Raw genomic sequence first — 22,907 nt, 5'->3', positions numbered from 1 at the left:
ATTTCATCCAACCAGATCTTTGACTTGATCATAGAAATTTAGTTTAACACCATGAACGAAAAATGGCAGCAAGACGTACTGCATTAAGTGGCTTTTTAACGTCGAATAACTTACCAAACGATCCAAATCGTGAGCTCTTTGAGGCTTGTAGAAACGGAGATTTGGCTAGGACGAAGAAGTATGTTACATCGGGAACCGTTAACGCAAAAGATGTTGCAGGAAGAAAAAGCTCTCCTCTGCACTTTGCCGCTGGTACGCTTTTGTAATTACAAATCACGTTAGGCTAGATCGTTCTACTATCTCTAATATTGGATAGGCTAGGCCTATCCGCAGCGCCATAGATCTACGACTCTGCCTATCCCCAACTTGTGCTTGGTCAGGCAGTATGTTTACATAAGGCCAAACCGAAATTAAGCCTAATATTAACTTTACCTTGTGAGATGACTTTCATATTTGGGGACATAGGTTACACCAGTGTGAGTGAATTACATACTAGGTGTAGTATCCTACAGTGATTCAGTTTTTATCATTGATACTAGTGATACAGACATTCATACAGTAGTCAAAGAACTCAAACATAACAATTAGATTAATTAGCCTAGTCCGTTACTGGTAGACTACCTACGCAATTGAGATAAGGCTTCAGAAATGTACAATAGCCTAGTGTTGTCATTACTTATATTTGTTTGGTAATCTTGCATGTTCCATAAATTCACACACTCTGTAAGTTCTGTGTTACATGCGAATTTGAACTGACTGATTAGATATAATAACTTATAACTCTTACTCATAATTGTAGCACTCAGTTGGCATTTATCTCCTCTAGTAGGATTTTTGTCGACTTAACTGCTTCAGATATCAGTAGGCCTAATTGCCATGTTAAATTTATAAAATTGTAGGCCTAACCAACTAGCCCTCTTCAGTGTAAGTTTTAAGCTGTGAGGGATGAGAGTTTTCACCACTGTCAGTTTCTGCCACAAACTTGGTGTTTTCTGCCACCATTCTTCTAGGCGCTAATAACAGAAAGTAACTGTAATAGATTTCCTATTTAATCTGAAGGTTCTTCAAAACTGCAAGTAAAACATCTTGAAAATTTCTTGGTAACTCACTGTCATTCAGCTACTTATTTCTCAGTTGGTTAATCTGTTATGAAGCCGGCAGGTGTATCAAAATGATAAATTAAAAATAAGGGTAATTCTAGCCTACTAGGCCACCTTTACCACATATAAACACTTGCAAATAAAAAATAAATAAAGAGTAAAATAACCTAAATAAATAAATAAATTGTGATGGCTAATAAATCATTTTTATCCAACAACCATATATTCCATACCTTAGAAAACCATTCCTAGACCAAAAGCCAAAGTGAAAACAACTCAAATTGCCTAGTTTAGTGTACGGAGTGAAACAAGGTGACATCAATTTGTAATTTATTACACTACTTATTGTCTTTAATCATCTGAAAATTCATACAGTATTAAAGTTGATATGCTATTGTACAGTACATTAAAAAAGAGTTGTGTAGCTTTTTCCATTGCCAAACATCAAATGCATTTAATAGTAACAAAGATAGATTGAGAGAGAAGGAGAAATCCAACACAAGGACAAGTTTTTCCTGAAACTGGAACAATAATTTGGTAAATTGAGACGGCAAAATAAAGAAATCTCAAATAGTATGCAACCAATTAAGGGTTCCAATATTCCTGTGGTGACTACAGTAAATTAGTTATGCACAGACAGCGATCTCTAAAACTACAAGGAAAACAAAAGTGAATGGAGTACTGTCTGTGGGCTATCACCATTTGCTGCAACAAGATTGAAAAAACGATTTTCTACTCTTCAAAGTGATCTCAAACGTGTTTCCTTTAGACTTTCTTTGAGTGGAATAGTGGAATTGAACCTTGTTTATTGATACTATCGAATCTCTTCCATAACAGGCTTTGGTCGGAAGGATGTGGTAGAATACCTTCTACAAAATGGAGCAAATGTTCATGCCCGCGACGATGGTGGACTCAACCCCCTCCATAACGCCTGCTCTTTCGGTCATGCTGAAGTGGTTACGTTATTACTTCGTCATGGAGGTGATGCCAATGCAAGAGATAATTGGAATTACACACCCCTTCATGAGGCTGCTATCAAGGGCAAGATAGACGTTTGCATCGGTGAGTAAAGCAAGAAATTGTGAAACCTTGTTCTCCTGGAACCAGGGCTGTATATATATGTGTCATGTACTGTTTACAACAGAATTTAATTCAAACAACAATCAACTTTTTTCATGCAGATAGAATTCACTTGATACCTCATTTCTCTAGTCACTCATGTCTTGTCGAGCAGCTTGTAGACTAGTATTGTGAGCGTCTCCTTTTCTTCTCTGTAGTTTTGCTTCAGCATGGTGCCGATCCAAATATCCGTAACACTGACGGCAAAACGCCTCTAGACTTGGCCGATCCTCCAGCGAGGGCGGTGCTCACGGGCGACTATAGGAAAGACGATCTGTTAGAAGCAGCAAGAAGTGGAAACGAAGAGAAAATGATGTCGTTGTTAACACCTTTGAATGTCAACTGTCATGCTAGTGATGGCCGAAAGGTATGTACAGTAGCTTAACAGCACAATGAACTTGAAAGGTTTGTGTTGAGTTCTGATGGAGTAAAAGGAACTCTGTATTGTGGTAACTTATTTTGGACATAATCATGAAACAATGAATTAGTAAAGAAACTGTTTTTAATTTTAGTAATTTTTCCCAAAATCTCAATTTGGTTGCTCAATTCTATAAGAATACTAGCAAGTGAAAGAGGAGGTTTTTTTTATATCATGCCTAAAAGGACACATGCAATATGTTGTTGTCAGTGATTAACTCAAGGGACTTGTGATCTAAGGATTGCAGGTCAAGTCCTGGCCAGATCATTATGCTGTGTCCTTGGGCAAGACACTTAATTTCCATTGTCTCTCTTTACCTAGGCTATTTTTTTGGGGGGGGGGTAGGGACCTGTGGGGCACTTTTAAAATGCACCCGATCGTGCCTCTGCACCCTATTGGATCTACCCCAGGGGATGCATAGATATGAAGAAGATTGATTAGTGTTGGGCATGCAAGAGATTAACAGCCACTCTTTCTTTATTAAACTGTCAGATGCCATCAAGATGCCAGGATTTAATGTAATTTGTAATGTTTAATTAGTAGGCTAATGTTAGTCATAGAGGCTTGTCACTATTGGTTGTAATTTATTTTACAAAATAATAGGACATTTGAAATATTGTAAACATACGTTGTAATAATAAAACAAGAAATTAACGACAGGGAATAAAGTAACTGCTCACGTTTTGTACATAATTTTTTTTTTACATCATCATCCATCTTTCCAGTCGTATACCATTTTGCTATGATTTACTGGATAAAGTATCCCCAGAACAATGTAGAATTTCTCATGTTTTAGTGTTCTTTTCTGTGAAAGAAATTATACTGCAAATACAACCACACTGCTTTTTAAATATATATACAGACCTTTATGATTTACAACGATTCTCTTCTCTCCATTCATCAGTCTACACCGTTACATCTCGCGGCTGGCTATAACAGGATCAGTATAGTACAACTTCTACTTCAACATGGTGCAGACGCTCACGCAAAAGATAAAGGGTACTTTTGAGCTTTCTTTGAAACTGTATTAAACTTCAAAGTTCACATCTGTGTGTGTCTAATGCAGTGCTGCATTGTAGCTTTAATTCTGTCTTGAGACTGCGTATTGTCAAAGAGCCTTGGTCTCTTTGATTTCCTTTATGGATGCTTTTCTTATTAAAAGACCATATCATCAAAATTATTCTTAAGGCTGTACAGTGAGACAACAACAGTAAGATCCTCAGTTGGTTTCATCTCTCAGTTGAGAAGCATAAACAGTACCAACCTAATAATTTCTTCCAGGGGTCTGGTACCATTACACAATGCCTGTTCTTATGGACATTATGAAGTGACTGAACTACTCATTAGACATGGTGCGAACGTCAATGCTATGGATCACTGGCAGTTTACTCCGCTCCATGAGGCCTCTTCAAAGTCTAGGTAAGAAACTAAGGTGACATGACTGTTCTTATTTCTCAATTCTGTGGATCACTGGCAGTTTACTCTCCTCAAAGTCTAGGTAAGAAACTAAGGTGACATAACTGTTCTTATATCTCAATGCTACGGATCGTACGCGGTTAATTCAGCCCCATGAGGCCTCCTCAAAGTCTAGGTAAGAAACCAAGGTGACATAACTGTTTATATTTCTCAATGCCAAGGTTCGGAGGCGGTTTATTCAGCCCCACGAGGCCTCCTCAAAGTCTAGGTAAGAAACTAAGGTGACATAACTGTTCTTATTTCTCAATGCTACGGATCGCAGGCGGTTTATTCAGCCCCATGAGGCCTCCTCAAAGTCTAGGTAAGAAACAAAGGTGACATAACTGTTCTTATTTCTCAATGCCATGGATCACTGGCAGTTCACATCACTGCATTAGCATTCTTGGAAGTCTAGGTATTAGAAACTATGGTAGCCATGAGTTCTTCTTTTGCATTGTTACTGGTTATGGGCAGTTTACTCCACTCTACTGGGGGCTGCCTTCCAGTGAGGTAAGTGACTAAGACAGCCTTTGTTTTCTTAGTTGGTTATCAATGATGTGGATTACTGACAGATTACTTTACCCTACAGGGCTTGGTCAGTAAGAAATGAAGGTAGCCTGGAGTAAGTTGTAAGATCAGTTAGTGGTTGCTTCACTTCACAAAACTTCTTTAACCTTAGGAAGGTAAGGTTACCCATGTTTTTGAAGTCCCCATTCCTCGCCCCCTAGGCTATAGGGCTGATTTACAGGTTATGACACTTCACAATACTTCCGACTATCTTGAAGTTACCTGAATGACAGAGTAAGTTGCAAAATGCATGATTCAATTTTCTAAGCGCTAGGAGTATGAATGGTGAAGAGTACAGCATTATATTATTGATGTAAGCATATGTTTATCCAAGAGTCATCGGATGGTTAGAGATTTGTTTTAGAATAAGAAATTGCACGGTCTCTCCTCATATCATTTTGCTTGGGTTATCTCTTCAGACTTGAAGTATGCTCACTGCTACTGAGCCACGGTGCTGATCCAAACCTTCCCAACTGTCACGCTAAGACTGCCATCGAAGCTGCCCCGACCAAAGAACTCAAGGAATCCTTGCAATGTAAGTTCTCTGAGCAAGTGGGGGTGGTATCCACCTCAGGAGTTGCGTTCATTTTTATAAAAGGGTTGTTAACCCTTCTGAGAAGCTGGCTTAGTAGGCGCAATGGGTAATATTATTAGAGCATCACAAAGCAAGAAATGTTCGTATAATCTGTGCAAAAGCATAACACGAAGCAAACTTAAATGTTCGTACAATCTGTGATGATGGAAAGCGTAGAAAACAAGCAAACTTAAATGTTCGTTTGATCTGTGAAAGAGGTTCTGAAGAAGCTGTCGTGGTTTCTGTGACCTGTGAAGTTTGAAGGATATTCTAGCTAATATTTATCCTCAAAAACTGATCATTGCAAACTAAATTTGACAAAATAACACATATACAAACAAACAAATCCCACAAAACAACTGTTTATGCATCTTTACAGACCAGGAAGCACTCAGTTGTGTTCACATTCTGTGAAAGCAGTTTTTTCATTTTGTGGATTTATTTCTCATAAAGTACCGAAACTAGTATGCTTCAGTCTGTACGTAAAAATTGCTAGACATATTCGCATAATTTGTGTAACAATTTTTCCCTGTCTTGCATGTCGTTAACCTATGTGATACTGGATAAATTATTTCCTCGATCACGAAATATCACAAGATGATGAAATGCCATCTCAGTACTGTTTTCTGCATGTGTCTTTGTAGACGAGTACAGAGGTCATTCTCTATTAGAAGCCTGTCGACAAGCAGACCATACCAAAGCAAAGAAACTCCTGGCTGTGGACATTGTCAATTTTAAGCACCCTCATAGCCAAGAGAGTCCATTGGTACGTATGACATTTTACTATTAGACGAACCAAGATTAGTGATTCTCAACCTCTGTCTGTATAAGTAAATGGAATCGTACAATGCATGGTTCTGTACCGAAGTGATTGTTGTTGTTGTTTTCTTAAATCAGGTTTCAAGTTGTTACTTTTGCAAACACCTCCTCCTCCCCTACCTAACTCCTTCTCGCCTCTTGTAGCAATTAATACATAGAGAAGCAAATATTTCAATCTTTCAGCAATCAATTCCTTGTTTAGAATTTATTCATGTGAATACAATCGGTTTTGCTTTGACAGCTTTTTAAAAATACTAAAATAATACAAAGCTTTTAACAAATTAAGAAGTACAAAAAGAAGAAAAAAAAGAGAAAAAGAAGAAAACTGGAAATGTGTTGAATTGATTTAGTGATCCACATGTTGTACGACCTCTTTTCTAAGTTTGGTATTGTTTCCTTTCATATTCTGTCTTGAATTTCCAACTTCTTTGTACATTGAATGTATCCATTGTGTATCTAGCACTGTTGAAGCCTTAACAGAGCTGGTTAAAATACTGCTGATTCGATTGTAAACTATTTTGTTCTGTTTTTGCGTGTATGTCTGTATCTCTCTGACATGACTCTCTTTTTTGCTGTCCCCTAAACAGCATTGTGCAACCACATCAACCTCCTCATCATCCAAGAGGAAGCAAGTTGTGGAACTTCTTATCAGGAAAGGAGCAAATCTGGTCGATAAAAACAACGAGTAAGTCTCAATCAGTTGTCTGTGTTGGCATTTCACGATACATCGACTTGAAATTTGCATTAATAAAAGAGAAGCATAAATCTCTTTGATATTTTGCATCTTAAACACACCCTCTGTTATGTTTTGCATAGAAATACATGAAACAAACCAATCTTTAGGAACATATTTGAAAAGGATATTCTGATAAACACAGTATTTTCCCTAATACTTCACATAAATTGATGATGAGAAACCACTCTGCCTAGTTGAACTGCTCCACTGTTCATTCTGTATCTAACAAACAAGAGTATGTGGATATGGTTTACACTAGATAATTACAATTTGAATTCTCCTGACTACATGTATAATGTATAACTTCACTGAATCATATATTAATTTTCATTTCGTATTTAAAGGGGTTCAACGCCACTTCATTTAGCAGCAGCCAAGGGTCATTTAGCTGTCATGGAACTTCTTCTTAAGAGTGGTGCAAAGGTGAGCCATCTTACGTGATATCAGATCTATAAATACTTCAAAGGAAACAATTTCAAAAAGATGTATTTATAAAGTATGTTAATCAGTAGTATCATGTTTTTTTAAAAAAACAAGTCTTAACCAGAAACTGCATACCACTTAAAGTATAACACTTCTTCTTCTTTTCTTTTTTCCTTCATTAAAGTTTAAGTATAATATGATCTGAATCATTAACAAATTTAAAGATATCATACAGAGAGAGATTTAATAAGTAATAATTTAACGATATGATACAAAACTTGTTGTAAAGAAGCACTTTTGATTCAACTCCCGGCTTTATATCTTGTTTCATTGTTGAAATACAAAAAAAGTTTTGATTTTATGTCTGTTTTTGGATTAAGTCACTTTAGTTGGGCGATTCCATTTTGCAGTAAGCTGTGATATCATACATATACTACACAAGCAACTTCTGGTGTTCTTAAAAATGGAAATGATTATATATTTTTTTTGAAAAAAATTTCCATTTGTGTCAGAATGCCAGAGAATATGTTAGTAAGCCTAGTAAGGTATAGTCAACTGACTTCAACAAATCCAACTACCAGCTTTATATCTTGTTTCAATGTTTAAATGCAAACTATGACTTATTTACTTTAATTGGATGATTCCATTTTGCAGTAAGACGTGATGTCAAACATGTACTGCACAAACAACTTCTGTTATCCCGTCAAATATGGAAATAATTTATTTCATTTTCCAAAAAATTTCAACCTGTGGCAGGATGTATCAAAAGGGAGTGTTTTAGTAAGGTCAAGTGACGTCATCAAACAGATTTTCAATCGTTGACGCCCAAATTGTATCAGTGAACACAAAGACAATTTATCGCATTTTTCATGTTTGGCATCAAAAATCTTTGCTGGATTTACTTCTCCATATGAATTGAACAAATTTGAGGTTTTGTATTTCAGAAAGGGAAAAGAGAACAAACTGAGAGTTGGACAGACAACTTTTTTTTTTAAATTTGTCTTCCCACTTCTACTCGTTTTTTATAATATTTCTTAAAACTTAGACTTGGTTATCCCTTAAAATAAAAAATGTATTGTAAAAGACTGTTAAATAAGAAAGGAAACCTGGTCGAGATCAACACAAGTATTTCATAATAAGTTTTTGATGTATAAAAATATCATTTTGCAGGTAAACTCGACGGACAATCTAGGTCAGACACCTCTTCACCGGGCTGCAAGAGAAGACCTTGCAGATGCTTGCAAACATCTTTTGTCATATGGGGCTGACACCACTGTGCTATCACTACAAGGCATGACTCCTCAGCAGCTAGGATCTGAAAATATACAGAAGATTCTCAAAGGTATTGTCTACTTGTGAATCTGGTGTAGGAATGAGACTTGTCGGGTATCGCATCGCAAAATGCTACATGAAATGCCCGAATTGTTATACAAGACAGAAGATATATAGCACTGCAACCATAGTATCTTATCATAAGAGACAAAAATTTGTTAATCTTCAAAACTGCTACACACAATGTACACTAAATGATTCCCTGCATATTTGTGCCACATTGAGCCCCCTTCAAACAACAATCAAAGTTGCTGGCCTACAGAGTTTCACATGACAGTCTGCAAACTATGGATTGCCAACAAAAAGAGGGTTGCAAAATTATTATCAGTGGGTCATGGGATTTTTCCAGCCATCATAAATGTTTCTACAGTTTTTGGAGCTTGCCAATGGAGGTAGTTATTTTAGTATTTAACATCAAGTCCATAGCCAAAACTAGCTTTTTCGTTTCAAGCATCGATTCTTAGCAGCCGAGGTCTTGTGGGCAGTGGCTCGGTCATCATAGAAGACCCTGGGTCATCGGCGAAAATGTTTGTGGACTGGTGCTTGTACGTAAAGTGACGTGTGCTGTAATACAGGAAAAATGCGAGTGGAAAAAATTAATAGCCAGTAAATTATTTTTTCAAGCATTCACAATTTTTAGCAAGTGGTTAAAAGTTCTGAAATTCTTAGCCTGTCCTGGTAAATTATTATTAAAATTGTTTAGATGCAAACAACCATACCTAGAGTTAAGGACAACATATTGATATGAGGTTTTCAACTAACAGTGCAGAAGATTTTTCTCTTCCATATAAGTGTCACATGCTCTGCCACCAGAAAACCCCGGAAAGGATAAAGTTGATTTTAAGATATGATTAGTCTGTTTTGTCCTGTAGTCTTAACCTGTTACACTCTTAGAATTACTTTTTTGTTTTCTGAAACAATTCTTTCTTTGACCTGTTTATGGTGTTTGACTTTTAAAATGAAAATTGACCAGCTAAGTATCAAACGGGGTTTTTAAAGTATGAATTATTTTAGCAGGACACATGCTCAGACAGATTATGGTTTTATGAGATAAACATTTTCCTTTCCCCCGACAGAGGAGCATCTCGTGAACCAAGTGGATGATAATACTAAATTTCTAGAGGCTGCCAAGGCGGGTGATATGGATCTCATGAAGGTAAAAAAAAATGTAATTTTGCTTATCTTTTTTTTAATCATGTAATAATGATTTTTGTTTTTTTTTGTACTTTGGCAAATTTGAGGAAGAGAAGGCTGGGATGTGGGATAGAAAGGTGAGAGTTTGCCTGTTGAGAATCTACATGGATTAATTTTCTGTTTTTAGACTACTCTATCTTATTGAACAATGTGGTTGTTGAATGTACAGAGATATTCACATTACTCATAAATAAAGACAGTAAAGTGAAGTCCCTGTCTGTCAATTGATTAGATTTGTTGTTACAATGATAAAAAAAAAAGAATAAGAAAGATGAACAAGAAAGGTGAGCTGCTTGAGAAATTGTCTTGCAAAAAGCCAAGCGTTTCTGAAATGTTTTCTTTGCAAACAGTAAGGAAGACTGTGTTGTAATAGTGTGTGTGTGATCCCACACACACTTATATGTGCAGTAATACTACTCTGCATTGTTGAGAGAGCTATAAACTCACTGGTTCAGCTTAATTCTTTGACAAGTTTATCTCAGTTGCTATCTCAATCAGGTAACTTTGGGAAAAAATTATCACCATGAGTCGCAAATCCTCTTTTTATTTTTTTTTTGGTGGGGTTGGTTATCTGAAAAGATGGCTGTTATAAGTTTCATTTTTGTTGAATTAGTTTTGATCACTAGCTCTATGCCGCGTTTGCTCGTCATTCTATTCAGTAAATATTCCCTTTGCCGTTAGTAGAGTAATGTTTACGTACTGCAGTGTTTTGAGAAGAATTACAGAATGAGGGGTAGCTTTATCTTGAGAAGTTTGGGACCGTCTAGATCACAACTAGTCCCCCCCAAATGGTTGTGTTCTCTCTCATCCGCTGGGTATTCTTACCTGCGGTACTTTTGAAGTAATCACAACTTCTCTCAGGCAATGTTTTTAAGAGATCTTTGACCTTAACTTACTTTTAATTTCAGAGTATGGTCATGAAGAACCAGCATATAGTGAATTGCAGGGACAAGGAGGGAAGACATTCTACTCCTCTTCATTTTGCTGCTGGATATAACAGGGTAGCGGTAGTGGAGTACCTTCTAGAACATGGTGCTTATGTCCATGCCAAGGACAAAGGGTGAGTGCTTGTGGTGGATTCTAAATAGACCGATAGGAAAGCAAATACTTCTCAATCTTGTAACTTTCACCCATCTGACATGAGAGACCAAACATCATTTGAGGTGAAGCTGAAAGTCTCAAAACCATATAAAGACAAATGAACACTCTAAACAGTAAAGTTTGTATGAACTTTTTACCAGCTAGAACTTCATACTAGATCTATTTCAAAAGTTTGTATGAACTTTGTACTAGCTAGAACATCATACTAGCTCTACTTAAAAAGTTTGTATCAACTTCATACTAGCTAGAACTCAATACCAGCTCTACTTCAAAAGTTAGTATTAACTTTATACTAGCAAGAACATCATACTAGCTCTATTTCAAAAGTTAGTATGAACTTCCTACTTGGTATGTAAGTAAAACTTAGTACAATACAATAATGAAATATGTATAGTATAATATTAGATCATATAAATAAGATGTGTATAGTATAATGTAATATGTAGAGTTTGATATAATATAATATGTAGAGTATAATATAATATTAGAAACAAGAACCCTGTAGTTTCTTTATTCGTGAGGTCAGCAGAAGTCAAAATTCTAAAAAGTTTGTGAACATGGTAAATCCAAAGGTAAAGGTTGGTTCAGCACAATACATGTTGTGCACAGTAGACCCACCCTAGTGAGTGTGAAAGCTTTTTTTTGGGGGGGGGAGGGGAAACAGAAACAAATTTCACTTGAGGTGACAGTAGGCACACTCTGAAAGCCTTGTTTACATACTAACTCCAAAAGTATGCTTGATTGAAATTGATATGTAGGTCCACTTTGAGTGTAAGAGCTTTGCTGATCACTCAAAGTAGATGTAAGTAAAACTGTTGTGTACAATGTTACTATTGAATATTTTCATACAAATTGTGGTAAGGTATCACAAAGCCTATTTGCATTCGCTTTATCTTTTATCTTCAGGGGTCTTGTTCCTCTTCATAATGCCTGTTCGTTTGGCCATTACGAGGTGACAGAACTCCTGCTGGAACACGGTGCAATCGTAAACGCTACCGATCTCTGGAAGTTTACCCCTCTGCATGAGGCTGCTGCCAAGGGCAAATATGAAATATGTAAATTACTTTTAAAAGTGAGTACATGATTTACATGATATGTCATAAGTCAAACATGCTGGTTTTCTTTTGTTTAGTTAGGTGGTTGGGATGGAATGGTAGATTGCAGACACAACTCACTGTTCTTCTTCTGAACTGCCAGCATTTAATGATCATGATTGAACCCGATGGGGAATAGGTGGAAGGGATTAGATAGAAGTTTAAAGAGGTGGTCAATACTGAGTGGTGTAGTTAACTGTTCCATGAATGTGCAAGGGTTAATGTTATATGGAAATTGGTGACCATGCAGGTTGGTGGGGGGAGGGGGGTGGGGGTTAGACTGGATGAGGTAAGGAGTGCATGGTGGACTGGGAGAAGGATAGTTGTTTGGTAGTTTGGCTTAATGTACCAACGATAATTACCTGCTGTTGAGTCTGTTTAGAGAAAATGAGCTACTCCTTTAGTGTTACAAATCAGCTACTCCTTTTAGTATTACAAATGAGCTTCTCCTTAAGTGTTACAGATCAGCTACTCCTTAAGTGTTACCAGTGAGTTATTCATTAGTGTTACAAATGATCTACTGCTTTAGTGTTACAAATGAGTTATTCATTTAGTGCTACAAATCAGCTGTTCCTTTAGTGTCACAAATGAGCAGTTCCTTTAGTGTTACCAATCAATTTTGAATATGGTATGTTCAAGTGGGTTGTCTGCCTAAGTATACAGTACTTACAGTACCACACCTTTTATATGCACACTTCTAATCTTAAAATAACTTACTGCAATAGTTGATTCCGAAGGACATAGCCTGACCAATGATAGGATTCTAAATTGCATTCCGTAGTAAACTCATTTCATATTTCTCTCGTTTCTTGTTTCTTTCATCTAGCATGGTGGAGAAGCGACAAAAAAGAATCGCGATGGCCAGTCACCCCTAGACGTGGCCAAGGAGGGAGACCAGGACATTCTGGACCTATTGAGGGGCGATGCAGCAGTGTTGGATGCAGCCAAGAAGGGAAACTTGACAAGGCTGCAGAAACTTGTATCAATGGATAATATTAACTGTAGAGACTCACAGGGGAGAAATTCAACACCTCTCCACCTGGCAGGTATGTTGTTAATTTATACTATGCAAAATATGGAAAAAGGTTGTACTTTCTCCCTCTCCCTAAAGGAAGTAGCAAAAGATCTACACATCCATGTTGAAAAGAATTTCTGTTTGACCCAAGACTAACCTGACCATTTTTTTTTTGGTAAACAGTGTTGGTTAATGTACATGTGCACATAGACATTGTATATAGTGTATATTTTTCTGTTTTGAATACACAAACATAAGGCAGAAGGAATCTATGCAATTGTGATGCATGTGTGTGTATGTGACACTTGCTTGTAAATGCTGTAACTTCTAACTGGGGTACACATTTGGTATGTAGATTCCCTTAGGTAGAATCGGTTTGGGATTGTTGTTGGTATCGATCAAAGGACATTTGAGGTCAGCACGGGTCAAAGTCTGAAAACATTGTTCAAACAATATCTCAAGAAGTAGAAGTTGCAGGAAGTTCAAACTCAGTGTGTAGCTTGATTGGTGAGTAGACGATCTGTATAGGTTTTCATGAATGTCAAACGTTGTTTGAGGTTAACAGGGAAAAAGAGTGTGAAAATCTTTTAAAAACGATATCTCAAGGAAAGTCATTTATGCAGTTATAATATTTGGCATGTGGATTTCCTATAATTAGTTCAGCAAACCCTGTTGTTTGTGGTGGAGGTCAAAGGTCACCAAAGGGCAAAATGTGAAAATATCGAAAGTGTTATATCTCCAGAACCAGAACATGAAAGGAGCTCATATATGCATTGTATGGTAGCTTTGTGTATTGTAAAGTGGCTGAGAGGGTTTTCCACTTTCAGTAATGACTGTTATCTGTCATCAACATTCAGAAGTGTAATACCTTTGCAATGATCAAGTTATCTGGTATCATGTTCTGGTACTTGACTTCAGGACACATTTTCCTCAGTTGCTCTATCAATCAGGTGATTCCATATACAGTATAAACTTATAAGGCAAGGATTCACTCAGCCTGCTGGTTATTAAGTTGTATGCTGTTTTTGTTGTTTCCAGCTGGCTACAATAATGTGGAAGTTGCCGAATTCCTTCTTGAAAATGGAGCGGATGTCAATGCAAGAGACAAAGGAGGCCTGATTCCATTGCATAATGCATCTTCATATGGGGTATGTACTGTTTTATCAATCTGGTGGGGTGGAGGGGGAGGAGGGGGGAAGCGGTGGACTTGAGATGATGGAAGATATATTTTTGTGAGGTTGGATCTTTACCTAGTTGACCATTCTGATTTTGATGCTGTACCCTTTCAACAAGTGTTTCATGGGACCATAATGCATTATGAAAATAAAATTTGCGAGTGGGTGGTGATTTTTTGGTTACTTGCAGTAGGCAGGCAAGTAACCTATACAGTCAAGTTGGCATGTGAGTGTGTGCGTGTATGTACACGTGAAACTGATAACTTCAAAATTAAAGATACAATAAAGCTGCCAACTCTCCAATGGTATGATTTTCTAATTATCTAATCAAAAGGTTATCACAATTGGTCTCATACTGGCAATTTGTGTTGTGATCTATACCAGATGACTTGTAGCTTGTCAAAATATTTCATAATCTCATGTAGAGCTCTCAGTCTATTAACAAATCTTAAAGGGGTTTGCATAAGGAATTGGAATAAAAATTCTATGTATGGCTTACCACACTTTGAATATGCTTGGGCATCGGAACCGCTAAACGTTTTCTGTTTTTTATCATGATTGGTATTTTGTGCTGGATAAATCTGTTGATATTTTATCATGTTTGCATCTGTCCTTCCAGCATCTGGATATAGCAGCGCTCCTGATTACGCATAACACCTGTGTGAACGCAGTCGACAGGTGGAATTTCACCCCACTACACGAAGCAGCTCAGAAAGGGAGAACACAACTCTGTGCTTTACTGGTAAAAATCACAAAACTCCCCCAAAAAATTTGAAGTTTGATGTCAAAACCTCTGTGTTTTGTATAATCACTCTTTTTACAGAAGTTTTCAAATTTCTTTTGTGGACAGTTTTTTCGTGAAATTTATGTTACAAAACAGGGCTAAAGTATGGCCTTGCTTTCATTACAACACTTTTCGACAGAATTTTTCAAATTTCTTACATTGACCGTTTTCTCATCAAATTCATGGTAAAATAGACAATGTTAAATTATGGTCTTGTTTTCGTATACATCAAAATATATGATGCTTTCCTGAAGTTTTGCTAATGCAGAGATGAATAGTGTTCAGTAGAACTGGGACAGATTAAAATTTACTATCAAGCTTACCAGGGAGTTGTAACTAGACATAAATTTTGTTTGCAGCTAGTCCTTGAAATTATAGTTCTTAATCTACATTCCTTACTAAAAAGTTCTGTTCATTTGATCCTCTACTTATTAGCATTTATCGAGACCCTTTTCTTATAAGTAAGAGGAGCCTCTATTTATCAGAGACTATTCAGTATTTTATTGTCAGAATATCACTACATTGTTTCTGTACAGTTTCTTTACTTTAATGTATCATGTCAGACAATCCACTGTGCTGCTACTCATACAACTCAACAAGAAACTTTGAATTCTTCCCAAAGAAACGAGCCAAATTTCTCAAGACAACATTCCCGGTTTTGTTTTGTAACCTCCTCCTTTTGTCTCTAGCTTGCTCATGGAGCTGATCCTACCATGAAGAACCAAGAAGGTCAGACTCCATTAGATCTTGCCACTGCTGAAGATGTGAGGGCGCTACTCCTAGATGCAATGCCTCACGGTACCCTATCCCAGACAGCAGCGAATGCTACCGCAGCCACGGTACCCATGTCCAGACCCTTCATGACTACCAGTAGACCGGTGACGTCCGGCGTGGCCGCACCTGTACCAGATGCGGTCACCACCGCAGCCCCCCAGTCATCAAATACCACTGGTACCGTTTCTGCCAGTAATACAGTAGCCACGGTTACCCCCATACCTCCAACCCCAGCACCAGCAGCAGTGGTACCCTCCACCGCAGGGCCAGTCGTGCCCAAGGTAGCACCACCACCAGGTGTCCCTCCGACGGGGGATGTGACAGGCGGTAGTCAGACAGGGGATGGGGCAGCAGATGTAGGAGGAGTAGACAAACAGTCGCCAGAGTTGCTCATGGTGACTCATCCGATGGATATCAGTGTGGGTGCTTTCCTCAGGTCCATACAGTTGGATCATCTCCGAGATGTATTCGATAAGGAACAGGTGAGATTTCTGTTAAGATCTTGTGTAGCGTCAAGAAACTGGGACTTGATGGTTGGAAATTGAAGTTGGTGTGAAAGGTATGACGTAGCAGAAGAAATATATTGAGTGGGTAATCTGATACAAGGGTTTCAAAGTCATTTTGTTCCTGTGCATTTGTTCCATCCTGGTATTTAACCAAGTCCTTTTGTGAGTGACAGTGGTGATGATATTCTCAAACATCTTGGACAATTTTGGATGCTATATTGATGTCGTCATTCTTGAGCAAATATTTGATGACTTCCAGAGAAGTCTCCTTTAACATTGCATGAAAGTGATATTTACTGTATTTTACTTTGTGACTTAGTATAGACATTACAATTAACAACAAGACTCCTCAAGTCATAGATGGTATGATTTGCTCATCTACGATTTGTGACAGGTATTCTTCATTTTGAGCACTTTTTCCTTTCCTTGTTTGTTTGTTTTCAGGTTACCATGGATATATTAGTAGAGATGGGCCATGACGAACTGAAGGAGATAGGAATCCATGCATTTGGTCACCGTCATAAAATACTGAAAGGATTGGAGAGGATGTTTGGTGCCCACATCACCCCTAACCCTCACCTGGTACACCATGGCCAACAAGGGTCAACACTGATCGATCTCGGCACAGATGACCAAGAGTATCGGTCAGTGGTTGATGAGGTAAGATCCAATCACCAAATAGTGGGTGCGGGGGGGGGGGGAGGGTGGGGGAGAAGGTAGAGGTTGTTTATGGTGACAATATATCCATTTCAAGAATCATGTGGATATGACAAGAAGATTAAATTAACTTGAGTAAAGCTCTCGAAGAGCATCAAAAGACAGACCATCTACTGCAATCCTCTCCCTGGAGTAATGGAAGTTTTAGCCAGGCAAAACATCCAATTAGAAACAATATACTGAGATGATCATGTATCAATTAATGAAGAGAGAAGGAGAGAAAGCACACCTGATAGGAAATCTTGTTGGCTTTTGCTTTGACTTAGATGATCAACACCATCAAAGACCATCGTGACAACGGTGCAGCGGGCGGTTTGTTTTCCAGCTACAACATCATCAAGCTGCAGAAGGTACGGAACAAGAAGATGTGGGAGAGGTACTGCCATCGTAAGAAAGAGGTCGGCGAGGAGAACCACAGCAACGACAACGAACGGATGCTCTTCCACGGTATTTACACCTAAAGTTTTCTTATCGTTCTGTCTTATTCAGTCGAGTGTTTGCGAGTAAAACCGTCAACCTTTCTCTGCCGACAAGTGGGTAAAGATACTCGTACAATGATTAAATGAACTGTGTTGTATTCCTCAGTCAGGAAGACCATTTATTATTGGTGTGGAAAGGAGGTTTCCTTCCCCCATTTTGCCCCCCATTTTTCGCTCACTAATTTTTTGAGTCTTTCTCAGCAGTTGTCTCCCAGTCATCCTGTTACATATTTGTGGGTCCATTTGGCCCGACAGAGATTCCCTGTTAGTCTACAAGGGAACAGGGTAACTCCTAGCTCCTCCTCCTCCTCCTCCTCCTCCTCCTCCTCCCCCCCATCCTCCTCCCCCCCCCCCATCACCGTCCTATCTGACTCTGAAGTTCATCTGCTTTGCTTGTATCAGTTTTGTTACTCTAATCTCTTTATTGCTCATGTCCCATTATCTTCATTCCGTATACAGTTTTGTGTTTAAATGCATTTGAACACAACACATGAAACATACTACTATATATGTCTAAAAGTCATCCCCCAACAAAAGCAACACATTTACCATATATAAATTTGCTAGACAATGTATTATTACTATTATTATTATTTTAATTTAGGATCGCCATTCATCAATGCTATTGTCAATAAGGGTTTCGATGAGAGGCATGCTTACATTGGAGGTATGTTCGGTGCCGGTATCTACTTTGCCGAGGACTCCTCCAAGAGTAACCAGTACGTCAACGGTATCGGAGGGGGTACAGGATGTCCTATTCATAAAGACAGGTCCTGTTACATCTGTCACAGGTACGTCCTCCACTCATCTCCCCCGCTCCTTTCGTTTGTCTCTGAATTTGTATAATTTACTGAAATCTGAAATCATCGCTTCTTATCTAACGGTACATTTTAGACAAAAAGATTTTACGGGAGAGGAAAAAGTTCATACTAATTAAAAAGATTAAATGAAGTGGGGAACATGACAGTGAGATTATTAATATTATTCATCATTATAGCAGGTTATTTGTCTGAGGACTAGTTCAGGAGGAGTACTTTCATAAATATTTTCTTTCGCAATAAATGAAAAGAAGACAAACATTTCCGGTAGCTTGGTCATTAGCCATCATGTTTGTGTTGATGATATTTAATTGCAATGCTTTGCACCCCCTGTGCATCGTGGGAGATTGCCCTCTCCTTGTTTGGATAATTGGAAAAACGATAATGATGAAGCAAGTCTTCCTTTAATTAGTCAGGTGTTTAGCGGTTTCAAGTTCCTAGCAATCTCTATGTGTGGTTTTCTTGTTCTTCCTGTTTAGTTTCGATGACAAGCGTAGCCTTTTAATTCATGATGGCAGTGTGTGTGTATGTGTGTGCATTTGTGATGCCCAGCTTGTAAACACTACATCTGAAGAAAGGGAAGGCCAGAACAAAGGTCATTTGGGGTCATTAGAGGTCAAATTGTGCCTTGTAAACTTGATATCTCAAGAAGGGAAGCTTGGACAGATCTCATATTTAGTGTGCAGAAGTACCACACGAGTACAAGAAGCACATTGTTTTGGGTGGAGGTCAAAGGTCATTTGGGGCCATCAGAGGTCAAATTTTGTAAACCTGGTAAACATGATATTGCAAAAAGGGAAGCTTGGACAGATCTCATATTGGTTTGTAGATGCACCATATCAAATTTTAAGGAGCCTAATATTGCTTTTGGTGGAGGACAAAGGTCAACAAACACCAAATGTTTACTTCACTCCCCTCTTACCTGTCTCTCTACACTAACACCTTCCTAAACATAATATCACAAGGGAAGCTTGGACAGATTGCATATTTGTTATTTGTACTTGTACCACATTGAGTACAAGAAATCTTATGTTGTGGGCGGAGGTCAATGGTCGTTTGAGCTCCCCAGGGGTCAAATTGTTTAAACCATGTTTTACACAATATTTCAACAAGGACAGATATATCACATTTAGTATGTTGATGTATCACGTTTAGTACAAGAAGCCTGTTATTGAGGTCAATGGTCATTTCACGACAGCCTGTGTCAATGTGAATTTACTGTTTGTCACATCACACTGCTTTACTAAGATCAAGTATGTTGGTACACCCTCACTATACATTACACCAGATTCATGACGAAAACTGCTCATGTTACATCATCGAAACCACAATACATTTTGGCATTCTGGTTTTAGTTTCGTACAGCTTCTTCTACTTGTATCTCTCCTTGGCAGGCAAATGCTCTTCTGTAGAGTTGTTCTAGGTAAAGCGTTTTTCCAGTTTAGTGCAATGAAGATGGCTCATGCACCCCCGGGCCACCATGCCGTGATTGGGAGGCCCAGCGTGGGAGGTCTGGCCTTTGCTGAGTATGTCATATACAGAGGGGAACAGGTCAGTAGTCTTACTTACAGGTTTTTTCTTCCAGATAATCTGATCTAAAGTGGGCTTGAAGTTGTTTGCTTAACAGTATGGTTGGAAAATTTCTTCATCTTTATGTCAATACCTTACAGCATTTTGTATGGTGAAGATAAATGAATTTTTTTTTAGGTTAAGTGATATTTTGTCATTAATGTATCTGGCAATAGCACAGTGTATGTTGTCATCATTTGCAATTCAACTGAAATGTTTTTTGTCTTTCTTTTATGATTTATTAAATATAATATATTAAAGTATTTATTCATAGAGTTGAAACAATAATATTTCTACAAAGAAAGTTTCTTTTTGATGAAACTCTGACTTATAGAGACCATTGCTAGCTAAGCAAACTTTTCAATTGTATCTCTTTCCAAGGATGAATGATCAATTAATTAAATTCTAGAAGGAGAGGTAAGCTTTGGAACAATAGCCACATTTTATAAATATTTTATTTCCAAGCAGTCAAGAGAAAAGTTGATCAATCATTGGAGGTTGAATTCAGTCACTGATGTTCTGCTGATTCTGTGTTTTTTTAAGGCAGGGTGGGGGCTGGGGGGGTGGGGGGTGACAATACAATAGCATGGGGTCTAACCTGGGTATATTTGATATCATTTTTGCAAGAATGTAAAGCTTGATTGATTCTTTAATTACTTTCTGCATTTTTCTTGTTTTTAGGCTTATCCAGAATACCTGATAACTTATCAAATCGTGAAACCAGAAGCATCAGACGCTCCTTCAACATAAATGTATTCCAGAGCATCACAATGGCCAGCCAGTAGACATTCCAGTATTAGTTTCTTGTCATTAGTAGAAAGTGTAGAAGAGTGACAAGAGAGGTGTAAAGGGTATAGAGGGTAATAGGAAAGGTGTAAAACTGCAGAAGGTTGAAAGGAGCTGGTGTAGAAGGGAAAAAGGAAAGGTGTTAAGACTAGAAGGTTGAAAGGAGGAGGTGGAGAAGAGCAAACAGAAAGGTGTGAATGGGGAGGTTTAAATGGTTTACAGATGAAGAGGAAAGAGGCAAAAGAGGCTACAAAGCTCTAACATGGTATAGCAGGATGTATAGCAGTTTACGCACACATTGGAACCTAGTATTCTATAATAGCTAAAAATACAAAGCCATAAAAAAAAAAAAAAAGTGCTGGACAGATTTGAACAGTAAATTATTCCCTGCGATGCTTCATACAGGTCCTTTATTTGTTCGAACATTATACGACCTTCCTCAACAGATTTGCTCTCAAAACTTCAATTCCCACCTCCCCCCTACATCCCTGCCCCTCAAGGTAATTCCTTGTTGGTTGATGTTAATCCTAGCAGTGCCAGTATAAAGCTAAGAGGTGTAATAAAGAGTACAAATGCTTAGACATAACAACTTGTTTTTTCAATGAAATGTTCGGTCGTTTCCTTGTAGCTCTGAATGTCCATGTCATTGGTTTCGGCTGGCAAAGTAACTAAGTTGAATTCCATACCTTTAGTTCTCTTCTCATAAATTTGACCCACTTTACTTGCGGAATGTTTCCATAACCCAACCCTCGTAAAGTTTTCCTTTCCTTTTCTTGAAAGGAAGGCAACATTTTTAACCACTAATTTATCTCATCTGGCAGTAACAGTTACAATTACAGCCCTGCTTCTCAAATGCAAACAAGGCTAGGCTAGAAATATCTACTACTAAAGACTGGTAGGCAGGGGTGGATTCAGGAAGGGAGGCATCCCTTACTGTTCACCATTGTCTCTTATGCACAGCTTTTTCGGGAGTCATTTCGGTGTCCATCGAAACTTGTCTCCCCGAGTCCCCGGTCATATATTCTGAGGAATCCCGCATCTGCAACTGGTTGGTGTTATGTAAGTGACAGTTCATTCAAAACCTTGAACATCTGTTGTGACGTTAACGGAACAAACTAGCAATATTAGAGGCAAATATTTTGTAGACTTACCGTGCTACTGAAAAGCGACATCTCAAAAATGTTAATTTTTTTCGTCAAGTTGTCATGTAAAGAATGACATAACAAGTTGAGTTAAGTATCTAACACAGTAACTTGACTGTATTATCAAGGTATCATATTATTGTGACTTGTCAGTTCTGCAATTTTGAGGTGTAGTTGCATCATGCTAACACAGGCCATTCACAACCGAAATATAGTATAGTTTCTCTTCAAGTATGTTTATTACTATTATTATTTTTAATTTTTGGTGAAACAGGTTGCTGGACAAAAGCTATCGGCTGTTTTGAAGCCTGTCATAAAATTTAAGGGAGACCCATGATCTGTTTGAAGGACCCAGATATCAATCTTATAATAAATGTTTATTATTTCATTTTTTTTGGGTGCTCTTTGGACAAAATGTGCGAGTACTTTCTTTCTCCAAACATTTAGCATCGTCTTTGGTCAAGCATGCTTCCTTAGGTAAATTGCATCTACATCTGCATGGTCATAAGATTATCATGGCGCCCTTCTGGCTGCATACCATTACTAGATTTTCTTAACCTTTGTTGCAGAACCGACAAACTCCACTCAACCAATTGTGTTCTCTAGGTGTTACTACAGATAAATGTTATGTTCAGGTGGTGTCGAAGGGTGTTAAATCGGATCATCTAGTTGGCATGATGATAACTTCATGTGTTATTTTGTTAAGGCAGATTCATCAGAGGGTTCTTGACCTTGATGAAAGTATTAATCTCTAGACCATTACCAAGTGGAATTTGGAAGGTGAAGGGGGGGGGGGTCGGGGAAGGTGTAAGGGGTTGGGGGATGTTGGATGTTGGGCTGAAGGATTTTTACTTCTTTTATGTTTGTTTTCTTGATTTTATACAGGATTTGAAAGTAATTGGTTTTAGGGGAGGAGAGGGGTAGGGTTACTAAGGGTAGTTGATACAGAGTGAAGACAAAGAAGGGGTTTGGCCTTGAGTTATTAAGCACGATAATATTGATCAATACCAGGTTGATGCAAAATTAGGACGGGAGAGATAAGGGTGATTGATGGTGATGGCAAAATCAGTGGAAATAATCGGTTTAAGAGACCATTTTGCTATCAGACAATGTTTATATGGTCGTTTAAATATTTTGGAAATATAGTCCCGAAAAACTGCTAAACCTAGTTTTGTTCAGTCAGAAATGGCTGCACCTTTTTGTTGAGCAG

The 22,907-nt window shown here is 38.0% G+C and overlaps 1 protein-coding gene across 1 annotated transcript; it reads left to right on the top strand.

Annotated features, from left to right (window-relative positions):
- The first annotated feature begins 17 nt into the window (after window positions 1-17).
- Window positions 18-22,309, top strand: LOC139968031 (poly [ADP-ribose] polymerase tankyrase-2-like). The gene is made up of 22 exons (XM_071972323.1): window positions 18-252; window positions 1,938-2,162; window positions 2,378-2,586; window positions 3,542-3,636; window positions 3,919-4,056; window positions 5,079-5,194; window positions 5,878-5,999; window positions 6,640-6,737; window positions 7,133-7,211; window positions 8,382-8,553; window positions 9,620-9,699; window positions 10,646-10,797; window positions 11,745-11,910; window positions 12,759-12,978; window positions 13,986-14,095; window positions 14,742-14,864; window positions 15,596-16,162; window positions 16,631-16,846; window positions 17,170-17,350; window positions 17,987-18,173; window positions 19,595-19,751; window positions 20,451-22,309. The coding sequence occupies exons 1-22, from the start codon at window positions 63-65 to the stop codon at window positions 20,517-20,519; spliced, it is 3,672 nt and encodes a 1,223-aa protein (XP_071828424.1). The 5' UTR covers window positions 18-62; the 3' UTR covers window positions 20,520-22,309.
- Window positions 22,310-22,907: the final 598 nt, after the last annotated feature.

The sequence above is a fragment of the Apostichopus japonicus genome, chromosome 5, assembly GCF_037975245.1.
Source record: "Apostichopus japonicus isolate 1M-3 chromosome 5, ASM3797524v1, whole genome shotgun sequence".
Lineage (NCBI taxonomy): Eukaryota > Metazoa > Echinodermata > Holothuroidea > Aspidochirotida > Stichopodidae > Apostichopus > Apostichopus japonicus.
This window is presented reverse-complemented; position numbering and strand designations above follow the sequence as displayed.

Excerpts from the sequence above, each read along its gene's own strand:
- LOC139968031 (XM_071972323.1), top strand. The coding sequence starts at position 63 with ATGGCAGCAAGACGTACTGCATTAAGTGGCTTTTTAACGTCGAATAAC. Across the intron at positions 6,738-7,132 it reads CTGGTCGATAAAAACAACGA|GGGTTCAACGCCACTTCATT; the intron begins GTAAGTCTCAAT and ends TCGTATTTAAAG. Across the intron at positions 7,212-8,381 it reads TTCTTAAGAGTGGTGCAAAG|GTAAACTCGACGGACAATCT; the intron begins GTGAGCCATCTT and ends ATCATTTTGCAG.